The 20490-nt window shown below is 37.3% G+C and overlaps 1 protein-coding gene across 1 annotated transcript; it reads right to left on the bottom strand.

Moving 5' to 3' along the window:
• Positions 1–380: 380 nt before the first annotated feature.
• AFM (afamin) lies at positions 381–20087 on the bottom strand. The gene is made up of 14 exons (XM_055587487.1): positions 20000–20087; positions 16329–16377; positions 15898–16030; positions 14981–15192; positions 14070–14202; positions 13322–13419; positions 12495–12624; positions 10431–10645; positions 6774–6906; positions 4660–4757; positions 3492–3624; positions 2245–2468; positions 1052–1184; positions 381–416 (listed from the first exon to the last, which is right to left on the bottom strand). Exons 1-14 carry the CDS (start codon positions 20085–20087, stop codon positions 381–383), a joined length of 1815 nt encoding a protein of 604 aa, XP_055443462.1.
• Positions 20088–20490: the final 403 nt, after the last annotated feature.

Genomic DNA, 20490 nt, shown 5'->3' with positions numbered 1-20490 from the left:
CTTTCATATTAATAGATTCTTTGCCTTTCTTTTCTGGTCCAGTACTGAGTGCAGTAGCAGGAAGGCAGAAGAGTGGATGTCTTTATATTCAGAAAACTGTTGGAGCAGGAAGGCAGTGCTAACGGAAACACAGTAGTACCATCCCAGCCATCAAGAGTGACTGACACCCAGAGACACATTATAGCACCAGTACTGGGGTTTGTTAGTGCAAGGCCAGGAGGATAAACCAGAAATGTTAGTGCAGGGCCTAGGGGATGAACTAGAAATCAACAGTGAAGCATGAGAGGGGAAAAGCAAAAATAACCAAAGCAGTTAACAATACATTTAGCCTTTGATTGAGATAGAAGGCATTACCTTAGGTGGGTTTTGCTTGATGTTTTTCAAGCAGCCTGACTTTTGGCTGCCAATTTTGGACTCTGAGAGAGAAAAAATAGAAATAAAAGCATACAGGAAAATTTTTGAGAAACCTCCATACTGTTTTCCCACAGTGGGTGCACCAGTTTACTTTCCCACCAACAGTGTACAAGGGTTTCCAAACACTAAAAATAGAACTACCTTATGACCCAGACATATAAATCAAAAAACCCCCACTAATTTGAAAAGATACATGCAGCCCAGGGACTTCCCTGGTGGCCCAGTGACTAAAACTCTGCAATTCCAATTCTGGGGGGCTGGGTTCAACCCCTGGTCAGGGAAGTAGGCCCCACATGCCACAGCTAAGACCCAGTGCAACCAAATAAATAAATAAATAAAATTTTTAATGAAAAGATTCATGTAGACCAATGTTCATAGTAGCATTATTTATAATTGTCAAAATATGGAAGCAACCTTAAATGTCCATCAACAGATGAGTGGATAAAGAAGATGTGGTATGTATGCACAATGGAATGTTGCTCAGACATAAAAAGGGATGAAATTTTGCCATTTGCAACAACATGGATGGACTTGAAGGGAGACATTGCAAGAAGGAAGCAGGGTCCTGTGGGGAGTTCCATTTTCTCTGTTTGACCAGGAATACTAGTTGAATTCCAGAGAAAAGAGCTGGAAATACCTCCTCCTTGAAGCAGGCCTCAGGCTCCTGGGCTTTGCAGCACTTCTCCACCACCTTCGTGAAATCCGCCAGCAATGACCACAGTTCCTCCCCTGCAAGTTCAGGCTTCAGTTTCACTAAGTTGACAAGAAACCTGTGACCCAATGATGTCAAACAGAATCAATTAACAGTTTCTTTCTGGAACCCCTCTTCTCCAAAAGGCTTGTTATAGAATTGTATTTTTGAAATCTCCATTTAGGTGAATGTAAAAAGTAAAATATTCTACTTTTGAAAGGAGATCCTGAAACCTTTCTGCTAAACACATGGGATAGATTCCATGATAACATTCTTTGGAGGCTTATGTAATTATGGACAAAATTGTATAAAATGTGGGAACATATAGTAAGTCTCACTCCAGTACTCTTGCCTGGAAAATCCCATGGGTGGAGGAGCCTGGTGGGCTGCAGTCCATGGGGTCGCGAAGAGTCAGACACAACTGAGCAACTTCTTTTTCACTTTTCACTTTCATGCATTGCATTGGAGAAGGAAATGGCAACCCACTCCAGTGTTCTTTCCTGGAGAATCCCAGGGACAGGGGAGTCTGGTGGGCTGCTGTCTATGGGGTCGCACAGAGTCAGACACGACTGAAGTGACTTGACTTAGCAGCAGCAGCAGCAGCAGCATAGTAAGTCTTCACTGTGCACAATATTGTAGAATATGTAACTTTTGATATTTCTAGAAAATTCATTTCAAAGCATTCTCTCTTCCTCAGCAACTGAATTCTGTTTCCACTTCACTTGATACAGACACTGCCTACATCCTCCCCAAAATCTGCTTCTTTGGCATTTATAGCATTGCCTGAGAAAACAAAAGCAAAATCCTTATCCCTTTCAGGCCTCTCATATCTTCAAACATTAAGAGAGATTCTTGGAGCAAGCATCTATGACACTCTTTCAAGAAAATCTGATTCATTATGAACCTCCTATGAGCCTTTTTATGGCCTCACTCACTCACGTTTCCAAATCACAGTCTGGACACTCCAAATCTCTAGCAAAGGAAAAGACTAAGTTTTACAACTAGATAGACTGGACAGTTTGACAGAAGGAACAGGATTATAACATCAAGATCACACATCCATTACAATAAAACTTCTCATTAAAACGTGATGTGTCTTCAGCCTGAAGAAAATGATGACCAGAAGAGAAGGTTGGTACCTGTCTTTTTTCCTCTGGAGTTCCTCGTTATGAGCCTGACACAAGTCTGCATGAAAGGTAAATAACCCTTGAGAGGTAGATGGAGGTACATATGTTTTATCAGCTTCCAAGCTCTCAAAGCAGAACCTTCTGAAGGCAAAATTTGTTTTACAACAGTGGTCCACAGCAGGGTTGATATTTTGATTTTCATTTATTCCACATAACTCTCCAAGAACTAAATCCACCTGTACCAATGAAAGTTGCAATGGAGTTTTGAAATATGGTAGATGAATTGTTAGTTTGTTCTAATATCACTGTCAACTCAGAAAAGCTTCTGCAATCGTAATATGACACTATGCACAAAAGAAAAAAAAAATAGAGCCTGAGGTACTAAATGGCATTATAACAAAAATTCAAGCCATAGTAATTTAAATTCATGTAGATTAAGCTTAATGTATATACAAATTTGTGACTTCGAGCTGAGAGCTGCAAACAGCTAACCGAAAACATCAGCAGGACACAGTGACCCTTTGATTTAGTCCCCTCCTGGGATCCCCCACATATGGGCCACCCCAGACCTAAAGAGATATGCCCAACCCAAGCAGCATTCTCTGGAAGCAGCAATTCTTTTACTGACATGGTGGGACAAGGAGAATTTATAGTGTTGCTTAAAATTATGAAGTTTTCTCCGTCATCCTGAAACAATACTATGATTCCAAGTCATTTGCTCTAACAAATTACTTCTAGTATAAATAAGAAGAAATGGGACTTGGCTGTTGGTCCAGTAGTTAAGAGTCTGCTTGTCAATGCATAGGACATGGGTTTGATCCCTGGTCCTGGAACTAAGACCCCACATGCTGCAGGGCAACTAAGCCCATGCACCCCAACTGAAGCCCATGCTTTACAACCCCTGCTCTGCAACAACATAAGCCACCACAATGAGAAGCCCATACACCACAATTGGAGAGTGGTCCCCACTCACTGAAAGTAGAGAAAGCTCACATGCAGCAACAAAGCCTCAGTGCAGTCAAAAAAAAAAGAAGTAAGAAAGATGATCTGGAGACCCCCAAGCAACTAATCAAGACGTTCTCTTTAGTTCTTCAGGATTTTGACACAGAGAGCTAAAAATAAAACTTGACATTCCTTGCTTAACAATGTTAAAAAATAATGGAGAGAGGAAGACAGACAATCACTTATAAATCAATGAATGCAGGTATCCTTTTTTTTTTTTCTTTTTAGGAACAGTCAGGTATGTGGGCCAGGCTCACCAAATTATCAACGCAGGCAAACTCTTCGCTCAGGGTACAGCAGGTGGTCAAAGCTATCACCATTTCCTTGCCAAGAAAGGTCAGTTCTTCAGTGGAGAGCTGGGGGGCTAGCTTCGTGAGATTGACGAGGTAGCTGAAAGAGCATATGTCTGTTCTGAACAAAAGCAGAAGCTCCTCTTCCCTTGATAAACCACCTGAAACCCCAACCCTGCAAGGCTAGGGACAACCAATGGAAGGGCAATGTGAACCTTGGCTCTCTCATAAAATGGTAGATATCAGTCTCTTCACCCCCCATTTTCCTGCATCCTGCCTCCTATAGATCTCTGCATATGGGCTTCCTTCTAATTTCATGACAATTTAGAAACTATCAGATTTGCCCATTGTGTGTCATCTGTGATGATAGGAGCACCTTGGCAGCAGGTATCTTGGCTAGCTAGTATGTAAAATCCTACTGGAAATCCTTTGCATTGTGAATAAACATTTCAAAGGGAAAATTTAATAAATACATGTTGGAAAAAGATAATCTGAAATGAAAGAAGCAAGAAACAAAGATCTTTCATGGGCTGAGTTCCCAGCTAACAACCCAAGTACAGAAATAGTGAAAACATATTTTTTAAACTGTGTTTTGTTTTGAAGATGTTTGGTTTCAATCTACAATACATTAGCATGGTAATTAATTTTAAAAATTCAGAAAAAACTTCATATTATTCATGAATATTCACAAAGTACTTAAAAAACAAATATTAAAGTGTTAAGCAAATCCAAAGTTATTTCTTTAAACTCCATAAGATGGGCTTAAATCTTGGGAAGAGCATCTTTTCTTTGGGAAAATATAACAACCTGAAGTTTGCTGCATTTCATTCCCCATGCCTGAAATGGGGCAAAATCCAGCAGTTCTGTGTTGAGAGTAAAAAAGATAAGTCTAAACAAAAACTAAAGCATTAGATAATCAATTTATCCAAAATCCTATATTTCTTCCATTTCAAGCCTGATTTCTGATAAAGTTTTAAAATGACAGCTCAATGTGAATTCTTAACTCTTGTGATATTATTCTTTCCCAGAATTTATGAATTCATCACAAAAGGGCTGAGCTAAATTTTTGACACTTTGTGGCCATCTTTATTTTATCCTGGTCACAAGGGTTAACCTGCTTGTTTGAACAACTTACTGGTATTTCAAGTCATCCTTCCCCAAATTCTGAAAATGTTCACATTCTCGTTGTACTATCTTGAGGCTTTTCTCTGTTGTCTCATTGAATCTATTTTCCTGAAAATAAGAACAACCATGCTTTTGAAAATTTTATCTAATCATAAATTTAATCATAAGATTGATGTTGACTTGTCTAATTTCTTTTTTTATACTTACATAGTATTTTCAAACTATCATTATCATAAATTAGTCACTAAGTTGAAGGTAGTTTTCTATATATGTATGTTAGAATTTGAATCTTTTTAATTATAGTTAGATATATAGATATGGCATTTGCCAAAATGCAGAAATTTAAATTTTCATCTTCATTACCTTGTATATTTTATAGAGCTTTAAAGTCTACAAAGTGGAATTCAAATCTGATGCTGACAATGATCATATAAATTTTCCCTTTAAAGTGGCCAGAGAAGTCATCTGGTCCTGTGAAGTCAAGGGACTTGCCTAGAATTACCCAATAGGCAAGTGTTGCTACAGAACACTTTTAATCACATATATCTTTTTTATACCATCTTTTTAATCATTTAGAATTGAAATTTAAAACCTCCAATAATTGTCTTCAAATATTTGACAAACTCTCACATAGCATAAAGTTGGACACCAGCTAAGTGGCCACCAGGGAGAAAACTACACACCAGTGGAAGGATGCTGAAGGATGAATTGTATCTTCATGTAATAAAAAGAATTTTCTAGCACTATGCTCCCTTTAAGGATCAGGAACAGACCTCCTCATTAGGGACAGTGGCAAAGCTGGATGAAACTCAAGTCTTCTTACTTCTTGCTCAATTTTGAATGGGCAGAAACTGGCATTTTTGGCAAGTGGGGGTAATTTTTTAAGCAAAGCAAAGCAACACATATCAATTGAATGAGAAGCAAATCAAAAATGCCAAATAATTAATTTCTGTAATACATAAATATGCATATGAATGGATATTAAAAACACACTAATTTCAACAAACAAATCAGTAAAAGATGTGAACAAACTGTTCACAGGAAATTATAAATACAGTAGCTAAAATGATATAGGAAAAGCTTAGCTCCATCATAAAATATATTCTTAAATGTTTAATTGAATCACTATGCTATGCACCTGAAACTATCACATTTTTAATTAACTATATCCCAATATAAAATAAAAAGTTACAAAAGTCAACTAAATTCTTAAAACACAGTCACTATTTAGCAAAGTTAATTTTCATGTGCAGTGTTGGTGAAGGTGGGGGTGAAATGAAGATTTTCAACACTATATGGGACTATATGCGGGTAATAACTTTCTAGGTAGCAATTTAGTCATTTGTATCAATTATTTTTTTATTTTAAAGTCTATATATTTTGATGTAGTAATTTTCCTTCTGATAATCTATCTTAAGAAAATAGTCATAACTATTAATAGAGATGAATGAAATGAGATACTTAGGGTCACTTATAAAATTTTTAAAAAGCGAAATAAATGTCCAAAATGTCAAAGATATAGTAGGAGAGCATTTAGATATATTATTACAATGGAATACCATCATGTAAAATAAAGTGAATTTTTTGAAGTCTGTTTAATAATGTAAAATGTTTTTTATGACAATAAATAAAAACAAATCCAAAAATTTCCTTGGAAAATATTATCCCAATCTTATTTGTAAACATACATACAAATAGATTCATATATGCATAGAAAAGATGAAAAAAATATTAATTAAAGGTATTTATTGAGGACTGAATCAGAAAGTTTTTACTTTTTCCTTTATAACTTTTAGTAATTCCTTAATCATCTTTAATAATCATTTATTATTTTTATGATCATAAAAAATCCAAGATGGCTCAAGAAAACACAAGAGCACATAAATAAAAATATAAATATTTAATCAGAAGAGTTTTTTACCTCAATACACAGGATTCATAGTTCTAAACATTATGTGTAACCCAGATGATATTGGTCTTTGCAGTGATCAGCTTACACCGAATTTTAGATAGACTCAGATTGGTCAATCACATTTTCTACCCTCTGAACCATAATAAAATTTGATAGTTTTTAAGTGTTTGCTGTTTTCTTTAATTCTCTGAGCCTGCTAGGATGGAACCTACCGCATGACGGTAACACTCAGGAGGGTTTTCCATGTTACAACACTCTTTCAGGAGATCCTTATACACTTGAGCAATTCTTAACAGCTCTGGTGTGGACAGTTCTGGATGTCTCCTTGAGTACTCATAAAGAAACCTGTGATGTGTAAAATATTTTGTACATTAGAACTTCAAGAAAGAGCAAAACACCAAATCCTGCTATCTTTTACTCTGGGGAGACCTTTTATTACTGAGTCTGCCTTCAAATCCTCTTTCATCTTTCTCTGGCGGAGGAGTGGCTTAAGAGGACATTTTGACAAAAGAAACCATGTTACAAAGATTTTCTTCCATATTATGTTTTAAAATAGCAATGTTTTTTACTTGGAGGGATAGAATGGTTAGAGGTGTTTATTATTCATTGTTAAAATAATTTTATCCATAAAGCATCAGAAATAGTAGATCATGCTACCAATACTTTAGGAAATACATATCAAGTATAATTCTGTTGGAAAATGCATTCGACCTCCATCTTGAGATTTGGGGAATATGGCTTCTCCTCACTCCCGGTGCACCTGGGTAAAGATTGTGGAGCAGACTTTGCCCATTACTTCATCCTGTCACTTGTCAGTTATGGGAGTAATCACCCCTGCAGGTCCAAATCATTAGCAGTCGTTTCCATGGCCTCAGTGAGGCGTTATAATGGTACAGGTGGGTATGAATAGAGGACAAAGTGGGAAAGGGAGAGGAAGAGGCTAACACTTATTAAGCCCTTAGTAGGTGCGAGGCATTGGATCAAGCTTTGGGCATACGAGACAAAGATTGGCTTCCTAGCCTTTATAAAACACTGTCTCATTTAACTTCACTTAGCCCTCAAGATAAGTAGTGTTTCACAGCCGAGGAAACTGCCTCAGCCCAGTAAAGCACCTGGCTATTGGCTTCCCTGGTGGCTCAGACAGTAGAGTCCGCCTGCAATGCAGGTAGACCTGGGTTCAATCCCTGGGTCAGGAAGATTCCCCTGGAGAAGGGAATGGCTACCCACTCCAGTATTCTTTCCTGGAGCCATGGACAGAGAAGCCTGGCAGGCCAAAGTCCATAGGTCTGGAAGAGCCAGACACGACTGAGGAACAAACACTTTCACTTTGTAAAATTTGAACCTAGGTCCCAGAGGACGCCTACTTCATTCTTTTTAAACCAAGCCAACTCTTTTCTCAAGAGAGCTGTTTTCTTTAACTACCCTATACTATTTACAATTTTCTTCATAGAAATATCATCTTTATTCTTTTGAATTAAGTAAAAATGATCTATGTTTTGTGAGAGTCATACATCACAAAAGTTTTTCAAGTCCAAGGGAATTTTGTCATCTCTTTTTGTCTTGTAGCCTTTTTCTCTTGATTAATCTTGGCTTTTCTGACATCTCTCCTCTTCTCCATTTACCTTCTCAGTCCCAGTTGTGAGATACAGTCTCATATTCTAAAGCAGTGGTGTTTAAAGAATCAAGGGCTCCCCTTAATATTTCATAAAAGGCATGAACTTTTCCTCAGAAATAAAATTGCACCTAAAATCTCACCACCAAAATATTGTAAACAAAACCCCTGGAAGAAAACCCCTAGCGTGGCAGATCCACCGAGGTCTTGCATCAAATATTGGCATCCAGAAAAACTGCATCGTAAGCTGTTTCTGGTTCAGCATATTCATCGCTGCTCTATCCTTTCTCCCCATGCTTCCTACCCTATCTTAGTTGTCATGGTGATGATGATGGAGATGATGAGAAATGAGGATAAGGATGAAAACTGCTTCCATTTAGCAAGTCTATGTCAGGTACAAGTGAAATGTACTGCATCAATGATTTAGTTTAATTTGACTGAGCATCCATGATTCATGAGAAGCAATAGAGCTCAGTGGTTATAAGAACAGGAATCTGGAACCACAGTGGTTGCATTTGAACCCTCACTCCACCAAATATTAGTTGTGTGACTTTGGAGCAAGTTACTTAACCTCTGTGCTTCAGTTTCCTTGCCTGCAAAATGATGATTGAGGAAAGTATTCTAACCACAGAGTTTGTTTTGAAAATTAAATTGATTGACAGATGTGAAGCACTGAAAATTTGGCTAAGTATTCAATAACCTGTATCTTCAATCCAGACATCCTTCCAGAATTCCAGGTTCATATATAAAATCCTCTTATGATATTTTCACTGCATTACCTCACAGGCACTTCAAAGTCAATGTGTGTGTGCTAAGTTGCTTCAGTCGTGTTCGATTCTTTGCAACCCAATGGACTGTAGACCGCCAGGCTCCTCTGTCCATAGGATTCTCTAAGCAAGAATACTGGAGTGGGTTGCCATGCCCTCCTCCAGGGGATCTACCCAACCCAGTGATCGAACTCTTATCTCTTATGCCTCCTGCACTGGCAGGCAAGCTCTTTACCACTAGCGCCACCTGGGAAATCAATGTGGTCAAATACAAAAAGTTTCTCTTTCCCACAAACCTTCCCCCATACTTCCCATCTCATGGAGTCTGAAAACTACTTACCAACCACCTAAGCCCCAAACTGGGATTCATTCCAGATGAAGTTTCTAAAAGACAAAAGTGATTTTGTCCTTCCTTATTCTTCAATGAAAACCCTTCGGTGGCATCTTGTTACTTAGCTTATCTGGATGATCTGACCCCATGTGCCTCTCCCTACCCTCTTCTCTCACTGCAGAAACCCTAGCACAACCACATACACACCATGCATTTCACACCTCTATCAGTGTTCTACCTCTTCTATCCAGATTATCAGCATTTCTTCAAGTACCTCCTCCCCGTCAAGACTTTTCAGAGTTCCCAAGGACTTCCTCTTCGATCCCCATATTGCCTATGGTCTAGTGCTTTCAGAAATTAAAGAGTGTTTCTTGCACTCATATATTTATGAGGCTGTCTCTTTCCACATCATACTTCTATTGATGAAAGCTTATTGGAGGCAAAACCCCTGTTTAACTTGGTTAAGCCCCTGGATTATATTGAGTTGCCCAAAAAGTTCATTTATTTTCCATAACATCTTACAGAAAAAAATCCGAACAAACTTTTTGGTCAACCCAGAGTTATTACTGACAAACCTTGAATGACTAAATATTCTCATATGAATTTTATATACAATTCCTAAAATACAGACAGGTTAACTTGCCCCAGTGATTCTACCAGGATTCAAATCTAGTCCTTTTGCTTCCAAGTCAGCTAAACAGTGGTGGGAGTTGGGGGAGAAGGCAGGGGAGAGTGTGGCAGATAAGCCTGCAAATTCTTAGGTCAGACCTCCTGGATCATGTCCTTAGTCTGCCATATTTTAACTGTGAATCTTAAACAAATTACTTAACTTCCCTGTACCTCAGTTTTCTCTTCTGAAAACTGGGAGAAATCATGCTTATTTTACATGACTGCTGTGAAAACTAAAATAGATAATCTGTACTTAGCCCACTGTCTGGCACGTATCAAGTACTCAATAAATGTTAGCCATCACTGTCCTATGCAGTTGCAGTTTCTAAAATAATGTAAAAAGATTACAATCTAAAACCATGATTTTTAAAAATTATGTGGTATACCCAATGATTTAAATGGTTCCTATATCTTCCACCCAAGTTAGCCAAAATAGATCAAGTCATAAGTTTCTGTTTGCCTTATAAATGTCAATATAGAGGTATGTTACTCAGCCATGAAGTTCGCTTGGTCAGCATCTCGTTTCTCACACACATTGTCACTTTCAATAAATTTTGCTTCTCTTAAAGATAAGTCGTTGGGTCTATCATCTTTATTGGAGTAAATGATACACTCTCCACGCTCTGGTATTTTCTTTTCACAGCAGTCTTTGATTTTGCTGGAGATGGAATCTTGTTTTGAACAAATATGGCTCATAACCTTGCTCTGTATCAAATAAGAATGAGAAATGACTTTATTTTCATAAGTTCTTCAGGGCTAGATTCTCCTTCATAAATGGAATGCAAAACCAACCATATCTATAATATCGAGAACTATTTCATCAACTAATTTGATGCTAATTAAATTTTGTATTGATTTAATACAGTGACCTTTCATTTTAATGCAAGCTTGATTTCATAGGATTTTAGATGATATAATTATGAAAAATAGACTCATAAATTTATTACATATTAGCTGGAATTCTCTTAAAGGTGGTCTAATCCCTGCTTCTTCCTCCAGACTCTTCAGAATGAGTCTGCACATTTCTCCTACTCTCTGTTCCAGCTTCACATGAACTACAGTGTGTTTCATCAAAGCACTGGACTATTCCAGACACTCTGACTCTGCTCAAGTGGTTCCCCTACCTGGAATCTTCCTCTGGGGAACACTGAAGGTGAGGAATGAGATGGCGCTCTAGGCTGAGATGAGAAATGGAATGGAGGTCTGTACCATGTTTCCAGCAAACCACATAGAACCAGGGAGTCCATCTTTGCAGACAAATATACATCTCACCTAAGGCCATCATTATTCAGGGCAACACATCACTTATTGTCTGAAATTTCATTTCTGTTTTGAATGAAATATACCATTCAATTGCTCTTATTTCTACATAAAGCCATCAAAAAAAAGGATATTAAAAATATAATATGATCCCTTAGTCTCAGCTCCAAACTTCACAGAAAACTCTTCAATTATATCCTAATTCAGTACATTATATTCACTATTATAAAACCAACATCCCTATAAGTGACCAAATAATACACAAATAAACAGTGAGTGAGACTGCTTTTCATTGCAATAAATTTAAGGACAAAATAATTCTTGGGGACATCTATTGTCCATTGCTTGAAATAAAATGTATATATCTTCATACTCCAAAATTCAAGTTATCTAATGAACATGATGTTTTGAATTTAAAACAGTAAGACTAATTTAAAAAATCACTAAAAAAAACTAATTTCAACTAAGAAATCAGGATTATTTTTAATGAAATCGTGTTACCTTCGTATGCATGAACAACTTCAACTAGGTCACTATTATATTTACTAGTATATGTCCTTAGAGAATCACTTTAAAGACTACAATAAGAGTTATTTTAAATGAACATATTCACTTATTTGAAAAGATCGTTCCTAAGTATCCTGAAGAAACTCAGAGAAAGCAACTCTTAAAAACATAAAGATCACCAGTCGTTTTCTGAGCTTTACTGTTAATTTCTAATATCTCTAAAAGAGTATTTGCAATATTAAAGAAAACTTTAGTCTGGCTGAGTGAATGTTCACAAATTATAAATTCCTGGGGATTATGTCATGTGCATTTAGTCACATAAAATAGAATCAACTAAGTAATCTAAAATCAATCTCATTCATTAAAAACTCCAATGCGTTATTTGGTCTCATTTGTTAATACTTCTTTTTAAATTTTATTTGGTTCATGTTATTTAACAATTAATTTTTATTGAAGTATAGGTGTTTTACAATGTGTGTTAGTGTCAGTCATATATATATATATATATATATATAACTGAACATATATGTAAGAGATTACATATTATTTTTTCAGATTCTTTTCCATTTCCATTAGAAGCTATTACAAGATATTAAATGTAGCCCCCTGTACCAAAGAGGAGGTCTTTGTTGTGTATCTGTTTTATATATAGTAGTGCTATCTGTTATTCCCAATTTATTAACATTATGATTATATTGTGGTGTGTACCCACACATTAAGGCAACTTCAGAATAAAAAATATCCCCCCTGAAATCACCATTTTTGCTTGGTTTTATAGAATATTTACCCTGCCATGGATGCACTGCACAACGTCCCCTTCACAGCAACCATCATATTTGGAAGAAACATCTTCTAGAAGGGAGGTAAGTTGCTTAAATCCAATCTTGGGAAATTTTTGACTAAGTATAGCAATGTTTCTGGAAACAGAATTGATAAACCACTAAAACAACTTGAACAGCAAATAGACAAAAGGAAATTCTCTGCTAATACCGTATAAGTAGCTGCAGTAAGCATTGGTATTTTGAGTTCTAGGACTAGGGGGAGAAAAAGGCCTGAAAGGTATGCCCTCTTCCACAATTGTTATAGCAAAACATATTTTTTAAGGACCACCATTTCTTCTTGTGAGTCCATGGCAGGCATAGATAATTCATCACAGCACCCTTTTTAACTGATCTATTTGAAATCTCAGAATTTCTCACAAAACACTGCACTAGTACCATTGCTCTTTGGCTAGGTAAGATGCGAAATAGAATGTATCCCTAGAAGATAGTTTCCTAGTTATTAAAGTCAAAGATGGATGGATAAGTCATGTCTAAAGCACTCGGAGGTTTTAAAATTCTGATTGGGAACTCCAAGACCCATTCAGATTCCCAACTAACCAAAACCTAACTCAGAAGTAGCCTTCTTTCTCTCTGGGGTCTCCCCACCTTTCAAGGCTTCTCTCATCCTGATCTAACGTCCTGATTCTGAGCAATCCAAGCAGATTAACCCCCACCTCAAAACCCCTGAAGATCTAAGAAGAGAATAAATAAAAAGTCATCAATAATTTAACAAAAATAGAACAGAAACAAAAAAAAATACAAATAGAAACAAAAGATAGATTATAAAACTCACATGAATTGTAAGATTTGTCGTCCAAATTTCATAAGTGCCCCACAGGCATTTTTTTGATAAGAAGACAATGCTTTTAAATAGTATATGAAAGGTTCTGCCTGAGGGATAAAGAGAAAATTCTGTTGAAGTAAGTGGAAAAATCCTACTGTTCTCTTATTTCCTAACCACATGTCAACCAAACAATCCCAATGTTTCCTCAGAAATAGAAAACCTATGGGGTTTTTTATCTCAGGAAATGTGTATATCAAAATAAATATAAATGTGTGGCACATTATAAAGGCAGAGCCAGTCTTCCTGATGACTAAATTACACTTGCTGGGAAGTGCAGTGTGTAGGTAGCTTGTCCCTATCTCCCAGGATGATTCACTTATATGGTTTAGGACTTGTCCAAGATAGAAGATAAAATGTAATTTTACCCTGGTTAGTTACTCACTAGTGTTTCCTTCCAATTTACAAGGAAGACAAAATCAGAAGAGAGACCCTAGAAATGGGCAAATTTTCAAAGGTCTCAAGTAATAAGACATTTAGATCAGTCAGCAGGTGGTGAATGGGTTGAAATAACAGTGAAAGTGACAAGAGAACGGCTGATAAGTGGTAAAAAAAAAAACAAAAAAAACCTCTTTTGCTATAATTTAAGTAAAGATCTACAATTTCGGGTAACTCCCTGTCCTTTTAATAAGTGTAATACCTACCTTTATTAAATAGAATAAATATATATAATAGTAAATGGAATAAATGGAATGCCCACCTTTGTTCGAAAGCAGTTAGCTTTTTCTTGTTCTTCACAGCATGTTTTAGTCATCTCCTCAAAACGAGCAGCAACAGTTAGAAGTGTAGGAGCAAAAACGAAGGGGTTCCTTCTGGAAACTTCATAAACATAACTTCAAAAGGAAGGAAGGAGGGAAGGGGGAAAAACAGGAAAGAAGTGAAGGAATGGTAGGCAAGGGAAGGGAAAGAGAAGATTAAAAAAGACAAGATCAATTTGTGAAAGTTAAGTTGAGATGAAGAAGGATTTCCCATTACTAAAGGCTTCAAAGGAAGGCAACATTACTGAGTCTCCAAAAATGTCGTACCACTGAAGTTGCCAACTCCCAAATAAAAATGATGATTGCAGTTCTAATCATGAATGCAAGACCCTGGCTATTCTCTTTTCTTCCCCATGACGCCAGATGGTCCGCAGCCCTCCTTGTCATGCTCAAAGAACAGCTACCTATACAGACTCCATCTGAGATTCAGAGATCATAATCACTTACATGTAAAAATAAAACTTTGTGATTTAAGCTTTCCAGAAAAAGTCTCTGCTTCTGAAACTATTGCACTGCTAAACATCCATTGACTTAATATTTATCTTTGGTAAAAGCTGCACCTTCCCTTTTGAAAGACCATATATTTCCTCCAGTACTGCTTTCGTACCATGCACACACTTGGGTTCTGGGGCTTATCCCATTAGAAAATGCACATCATTATTGAAAGGACCTTGAAAGCAGGTTTCATATCTTGTTCATCTTCTCAACAATGACCACAGAATCTGACACACAAATGCATGTTGAATTAACTAATTGATCCATAAACCCAACTATGTTCATTTGGAATAGATACTGAATTTAGCCTAAGAATAATTCTTCAATTAGATGATTTTTCTACTAAAATTCAACTTACTTATTCAAAAAAGATTCCCTGTTATTTTTGTAAGTCTGGCATTTCTCCTCAGGATCCAGAGTAGGGAGAGGAGGCAAAAATCCTATATCAGCTTTCTTATTATGGAAGAAACAGAGTCTTCTTTCAAAGTCAACCTTACGGCAGCAGTGTGAAAAGTTATATTTTTGTGGCAGTCCCTCCATGGCACATATATTTTCCAGTAAAACCTCATTCTGGACAACAGAAAAGGAAAAGACACATTTTATTCATTGCAACATTTTTCAGGCTTCTGAGATGACACAGTGGAAACAATGAGTGGTGAGTGTCACTCTTTGAGAAAGAGATTCCAGGATGTTCCCAATATTACCAGCAGAGCATCTCTACCCACAGCCTTGACAACCATCCTACGCTTTGGGAAACTCTATCCTATCCTGAGTCCCCTTAACCTCTTCCTATCTCTCTTCTGCCTACACCTCCCTTACATAGCGGCTTTTTTTTTTTTTTTTCCTCTCTCTAGGTAACAGGGTCAGAGTGTAATGGGTTGGTGAAGTATTTAGCGGTAATGTTTAGTAATAGCTTTCTAGAGATGCAGGTGGTTACTCTATTGGGAGGATATCAAGAAAAGGGGGTGTGACAGTAGAGTACATATTGAGAGGCAGGTCAAGAAAGTAACTTTACTTCCGTGCACTTTGCCAAGCTATAGGTTTAGTCTTCCTGCCTGTATACTTATGGCATGAATTGCAAGCTCCTAGTCAAGCCCTCCTGTGCATCAGTACACAGAATTGCAGCTCTCCTAAGAAAGGGCCTTATCCTAAATACTGAAGTCAGGCAAAGGAACAACAAGAGCATAGAGCATCCCTCTAGATTTTCAAGCCAAAAATTCTCTCAGGGTTGACAAATAAGCTTGTTTGTTTAAGAAATGCAAACAATTTACTTACAGCTAATTTTGAACACTCTGGGAGTGTCCTGTCAGCCAAGCATTTATCTCTGTATTCTGTCATGGCTTTAACCAACATTTCTACTTCTTCAAAGGACGCCTCCTGAATATATTGAGCAAATGCAATGATGGTGCTGCAATAGTCCACACAGAGTACACAATGATGACCTGCAGAATTTCCAGGTATGTCCAACCAAAAGCTCATAGGAGCACCCACTTGCTGACTAACCTTAGAAAATTATCAAAATGTGAAGTCTCTAAGTTTTATAACTTCTTGACAATTCAATTGCCTCATCTGAATTGTTCTTTAATATTGTATTCACTTTTTAATGGCATATATTTAATTAATATATTAGCATGAATAATTCTGGAATATATCAGATAAGCTTATATAAGCACCATCATCATCAAAACAAGTTTAGAGGAACTCACATATATCCAATGTTATCCTCTATAAATTTCTGGGTGATTCTGACATCATCTGAAAGCAAAGATATTTAAGTTATTATATATCCTGGTATTTTAATATTTTACCAATAAATTACTATATGTAATACATTTTAAAAGTATAAAATAAAAAATGATATAGAAAAAAATAGCATATTTAATATGAAGAAGAGACATCATATGAGCCAAATATTACATCTTAATCACAGTTGATTATGTGCTTAAAAATATTCATTAAGTTGAATTGGCTTGAATTAATCTCAAACTCACCAGACTTTATATTTACTATTGATGGCTCCCCAGCCACAACCGTCAAACACAAGCACCATTTCCATGCTAGATAACAGGTATGACTAGAAAAGTAGTATGAAGTTTCATTGTTAAGTGATATAATGCTACAGTTGTGCCCAGCAAGAGATGCCAGGCATGCTGATGGTAGTGTAAATTATGGTGCTTCTGCTGCTGCTAAGTCACTTCAGTCGTGTCCGACTCTGTGCGACCCCATAGACGGCAGCCCACCAGGCTCCCCTGTCCCTGAGATTCTCCAGGCAACAACACTGGAGTGGGTTGCCATTTCCTTCTCCAATGCATGAAAGTGAAAAGTGAAAGTGAAGTTGCTCAGTCATGTCCGACTCTTCGCGACCCCATGGACTGCAGCCTACCAGGCTCCTCCGTCCATGGGATTTTCCAGGCAAGAGGAGGGTGGTGCCATTGCCTTCTCCAAAATTATGATACTAGCCAAAATTATTACACAGATATTTAGGTGATCTCTGAACTAGTCTAACACCACTGGTTCCTTTCCAATAAGCATATACTTATCAGAACACATTTATATTTGTTCATACAGGCTATTTTTATGGACTCTTTACTTTTTCAAAGTACTGCACTGGTTACTATGAGGCAATCAATGATAACTAAAACATCTCCCCTGGACCTTGGGTTCCTAAATACTCTTATAGTGCAGGTGACTCATGAACATGACTGTAATCCAATGTAGAATGTATATAATATTCTACAGTAAAGTGGGTACTAGACAGCATATTAAAAAGCATAGACATTACTTTGTTGACAAAGGTCCGTATAGTCAAAGCTGTGGGTTTTCCAGGAGTCATGGATGGATGTGAGAGTTGGACCATAAAGAAGGCTGAGCATCAAAGAATTGATGCTTCTTAACTGTGGTATTGAAGAAGAAAGACTTTTGTGAGTCCCTTGGATTGCAAGGAGATTAAACCAGTCAATCCTAAAGGAAATCAATCCTGAATATTCATTGGAAGGACTGATGGTGAAGCTGAAGCTCCAAGACTTTGACCACTTGATACGAAGAGCCAACTCATTAGAAAAGACCCTGATGCTGGGAAAGATTGAAGGCAGGAGGCAAAGGGGATGACAGAGGACCAGATGGTTGGATGGCATCATTGACTCAGTGGGCATGAGTTTGAGCAAGCTTCAGCAGATGGTGAAGGACAGGAAAGCCTGGAGTGCTGCAGTCCATGGGGTCGCAAAGAGTCGGACATGACTGAACAACTGAGCAACAACAACATATAACAGGAATGCTTATGGTCTCTGGGTGAAGAACCAGAAAAGAATTATAGGAGGAGGGATATATAAGTTGAGCCTAAAAAATGTCCAGGGTTTCAGCTAGCTGAGAAGTAAGTAAGCTCATCTTTCTGTGTGGAGAGAATGATGTGAGTAAAGTGCAAAGGTAAAGAATCCTGGGATGTTTGGGGAACATTAATTAATCAATTAATCTTCCACTTTGATGAGAAAGTGAGTCATAAAGAAACATAATGGAGCCGCAGATAGAAAGAACCTGGATCCAGGTTATGTGTGCCTTTCATATAAAGCTGAGGAGTTTGGGCCTCAACTGGGAACCATGAGGAGCCACTGAAAATGTTTATATAGAATCGTAATATCATCATCTCTCCAAACTAAGAAATACCAGCCAGGTAATGGTATGTCTGATGATCTGGGATCTCCCACAGTACCTAACAAATAGAACTGGAGCCTTTTATACAGAGTGAAGTAAGCCAGAAAGAAAAACACCAACACAGTATACTAACGCGTATATATGGAATTTAGAAAGATGGTAACAATAACCCTGTGTACGAGACAGCAGAAGAGACACTGATGTATAGAACAGTCTTATGGACTCTGTGGGAGAAGAAGAGGGTGGGAAGATTTGGGAGAATAGCATTGAAACATGTATAATATCATGTATGAAATGAGTCGCCAGTCCAGGTTCGATACACGATACTGGATGCTTGGGGCTGGTGCACTGGGATGACCCAGAAGGATGGTATGGGGAGGGAGGAGGGAGGAGGGTTCAGGATGGGGAACACATGTATACCTGTGGTGGATTCATTTCAATATTTGGCAAAACTACTACAATATTGTAAAGTTTAAAAATAAAATAAAATTTAAAAATAAATAAAACAAAAAAAAGAAAGTAACAAGAACTATTTGTCAGATAGACGTAAGAATGAATGGATGGAGAGGGGGAAATCAAGAAGCTCATTAGGAGACTTTTGCAACTGTCCTGTTGAGAAGTCAGCAGGACGTGAATTTTGGTAGGAGTAACAGAAGTGCAAAGGAAAATGTGGATGCAAAAATATTGGAGTCAAAAATCAACAGGACTTTTTTTTAAAGCATGTTTTTACAAGAGGCAAAGGAGAAGAAAAACTCAAAAATGACTATCCTTCTTTAAGCCCTGTGACGGGGCTCACTAGCAGGCACTGTGTTGGTGGCGGTGGTTTTGTTGCTAAGTCGTGTCCAACTCTTGTGACACCAAGGACTGTAGCCTGTCAGGCTCCTCTGTCCATGGGGATTCTCCAGGCAAGAATACAGGAGTGGATTGCCATTTCCTTCTCCAGGGGATCTTCCCGACCTAGGTATTGAACCCAGGTCTCCTGCATTGCAGGCAGATTATTTACCAACTAAGCTACAAGGGAAGCCCCAGCAGGCACTGTAGGGGATACCAAATTAAGACATCATCCACAACTTCAGAGCATGGTAACACGTACAGCACCTTGGTGAACTGCAAAAAGATGGTCCTTTCAGGCCAGAGGGATTACAAAAAAACACCTCCAACAGGTGAAGTTCAAAATGTTCCCTCTTTGAGTAGAAGAAATATAAAAGTCACAGTTTCCTCCAGGCTGACGCTGCTTCAGCTAGGCTTGAGGAAATGTACAGGCTTGCAGGGATTTAAAAATTCGCCAAGTGTGTACAGTTGGAAGAAGCAGGGTCTGCATACTCTTAAGGTGTTTACCACATAATTAAGAAATACAACGAACGACCAAAGTTCCAGTAAAATCTCAACTCATGTCTAATGTTCCATTGTTTCTATACACTACACATATTTGCAAGAAACATTAATAGTTTCAAATCCAAATTATATCTCCCAGCAACACTTCTTATATTACCATTATGCTGGTGACCGATTGCTGGGTGTGATAATTGTCTCTGTCAGTAGATAGAATAATATGATCCAAAATACAATATCTGGAAAGGTTAGATCAGGGTATCTGATCAGCATATGTAAACTAGGGAGAGGGAGAAAAAAAGCAAGTGAAAATTTAAACTGAAAGAAACCGAAGTTAAAAATTAGAAATTAGCCCAACTTAGTCATTCCTTAGGGGATAGACAAGGAAATTTCTTACCTACATCTTGAGGCTGTGTGGGCAAGGTTAGGGATTCAGTCAAAAAGAAAAAGAAAATAACAAAACCTGTAAGTTTTAACTGTTTCATTTTTTAAGAAATCACATTCACAAAAGAAAAGTAACATGAATGAGGAAAATCAAGTTTTTATATTATTCTTTGACACTATTAGTAAAAAAGTAACTTGCTTAACCTATTTCTCATATACCTCATATTTGATTTTTATTTGATCACTCTGCAGAATTTTTTGCTAATTATTAACCAGGAAAAAAATTCTTTCAGTGTTTCACTGGAAAAATCTATTGAGTTAGAAAAAGAAGTCCACAGGTTAAGTATGCACAATACCTAGTCAAACAGACAACCAAAACAAAAAATCTTAAACTATTGCAAACGCTAAAAGAGAAAGGACAAGAATAAATAATTCACCAAAGAGGAAGCATAACTAAAAAGATGCTGAATTTCTCTGGTAATCAAAAGGAGTTGAATTTGCAAT

Source organism: Bubalus kerabau, chromosome 7 (genome assembly GCF_029407905.1).
Source record: "Bubalus kerabau isolate K-KA32 ecotype Philippines breed swamp buffalo chromosome 7, PCC_UOA_SB_1v2, whole genome shotgun sequence".
Classification (NCBI taxonomy): domain Eukaryota; kingdom Metazoa; phylum Chordata; class Mammalia; order Artiodactyla; family Bovidae; genus Bubalus; species Bubalus kerabau.
This window is presented reverse-complemented; position numbering and strand designations above follow the sequence as displayed.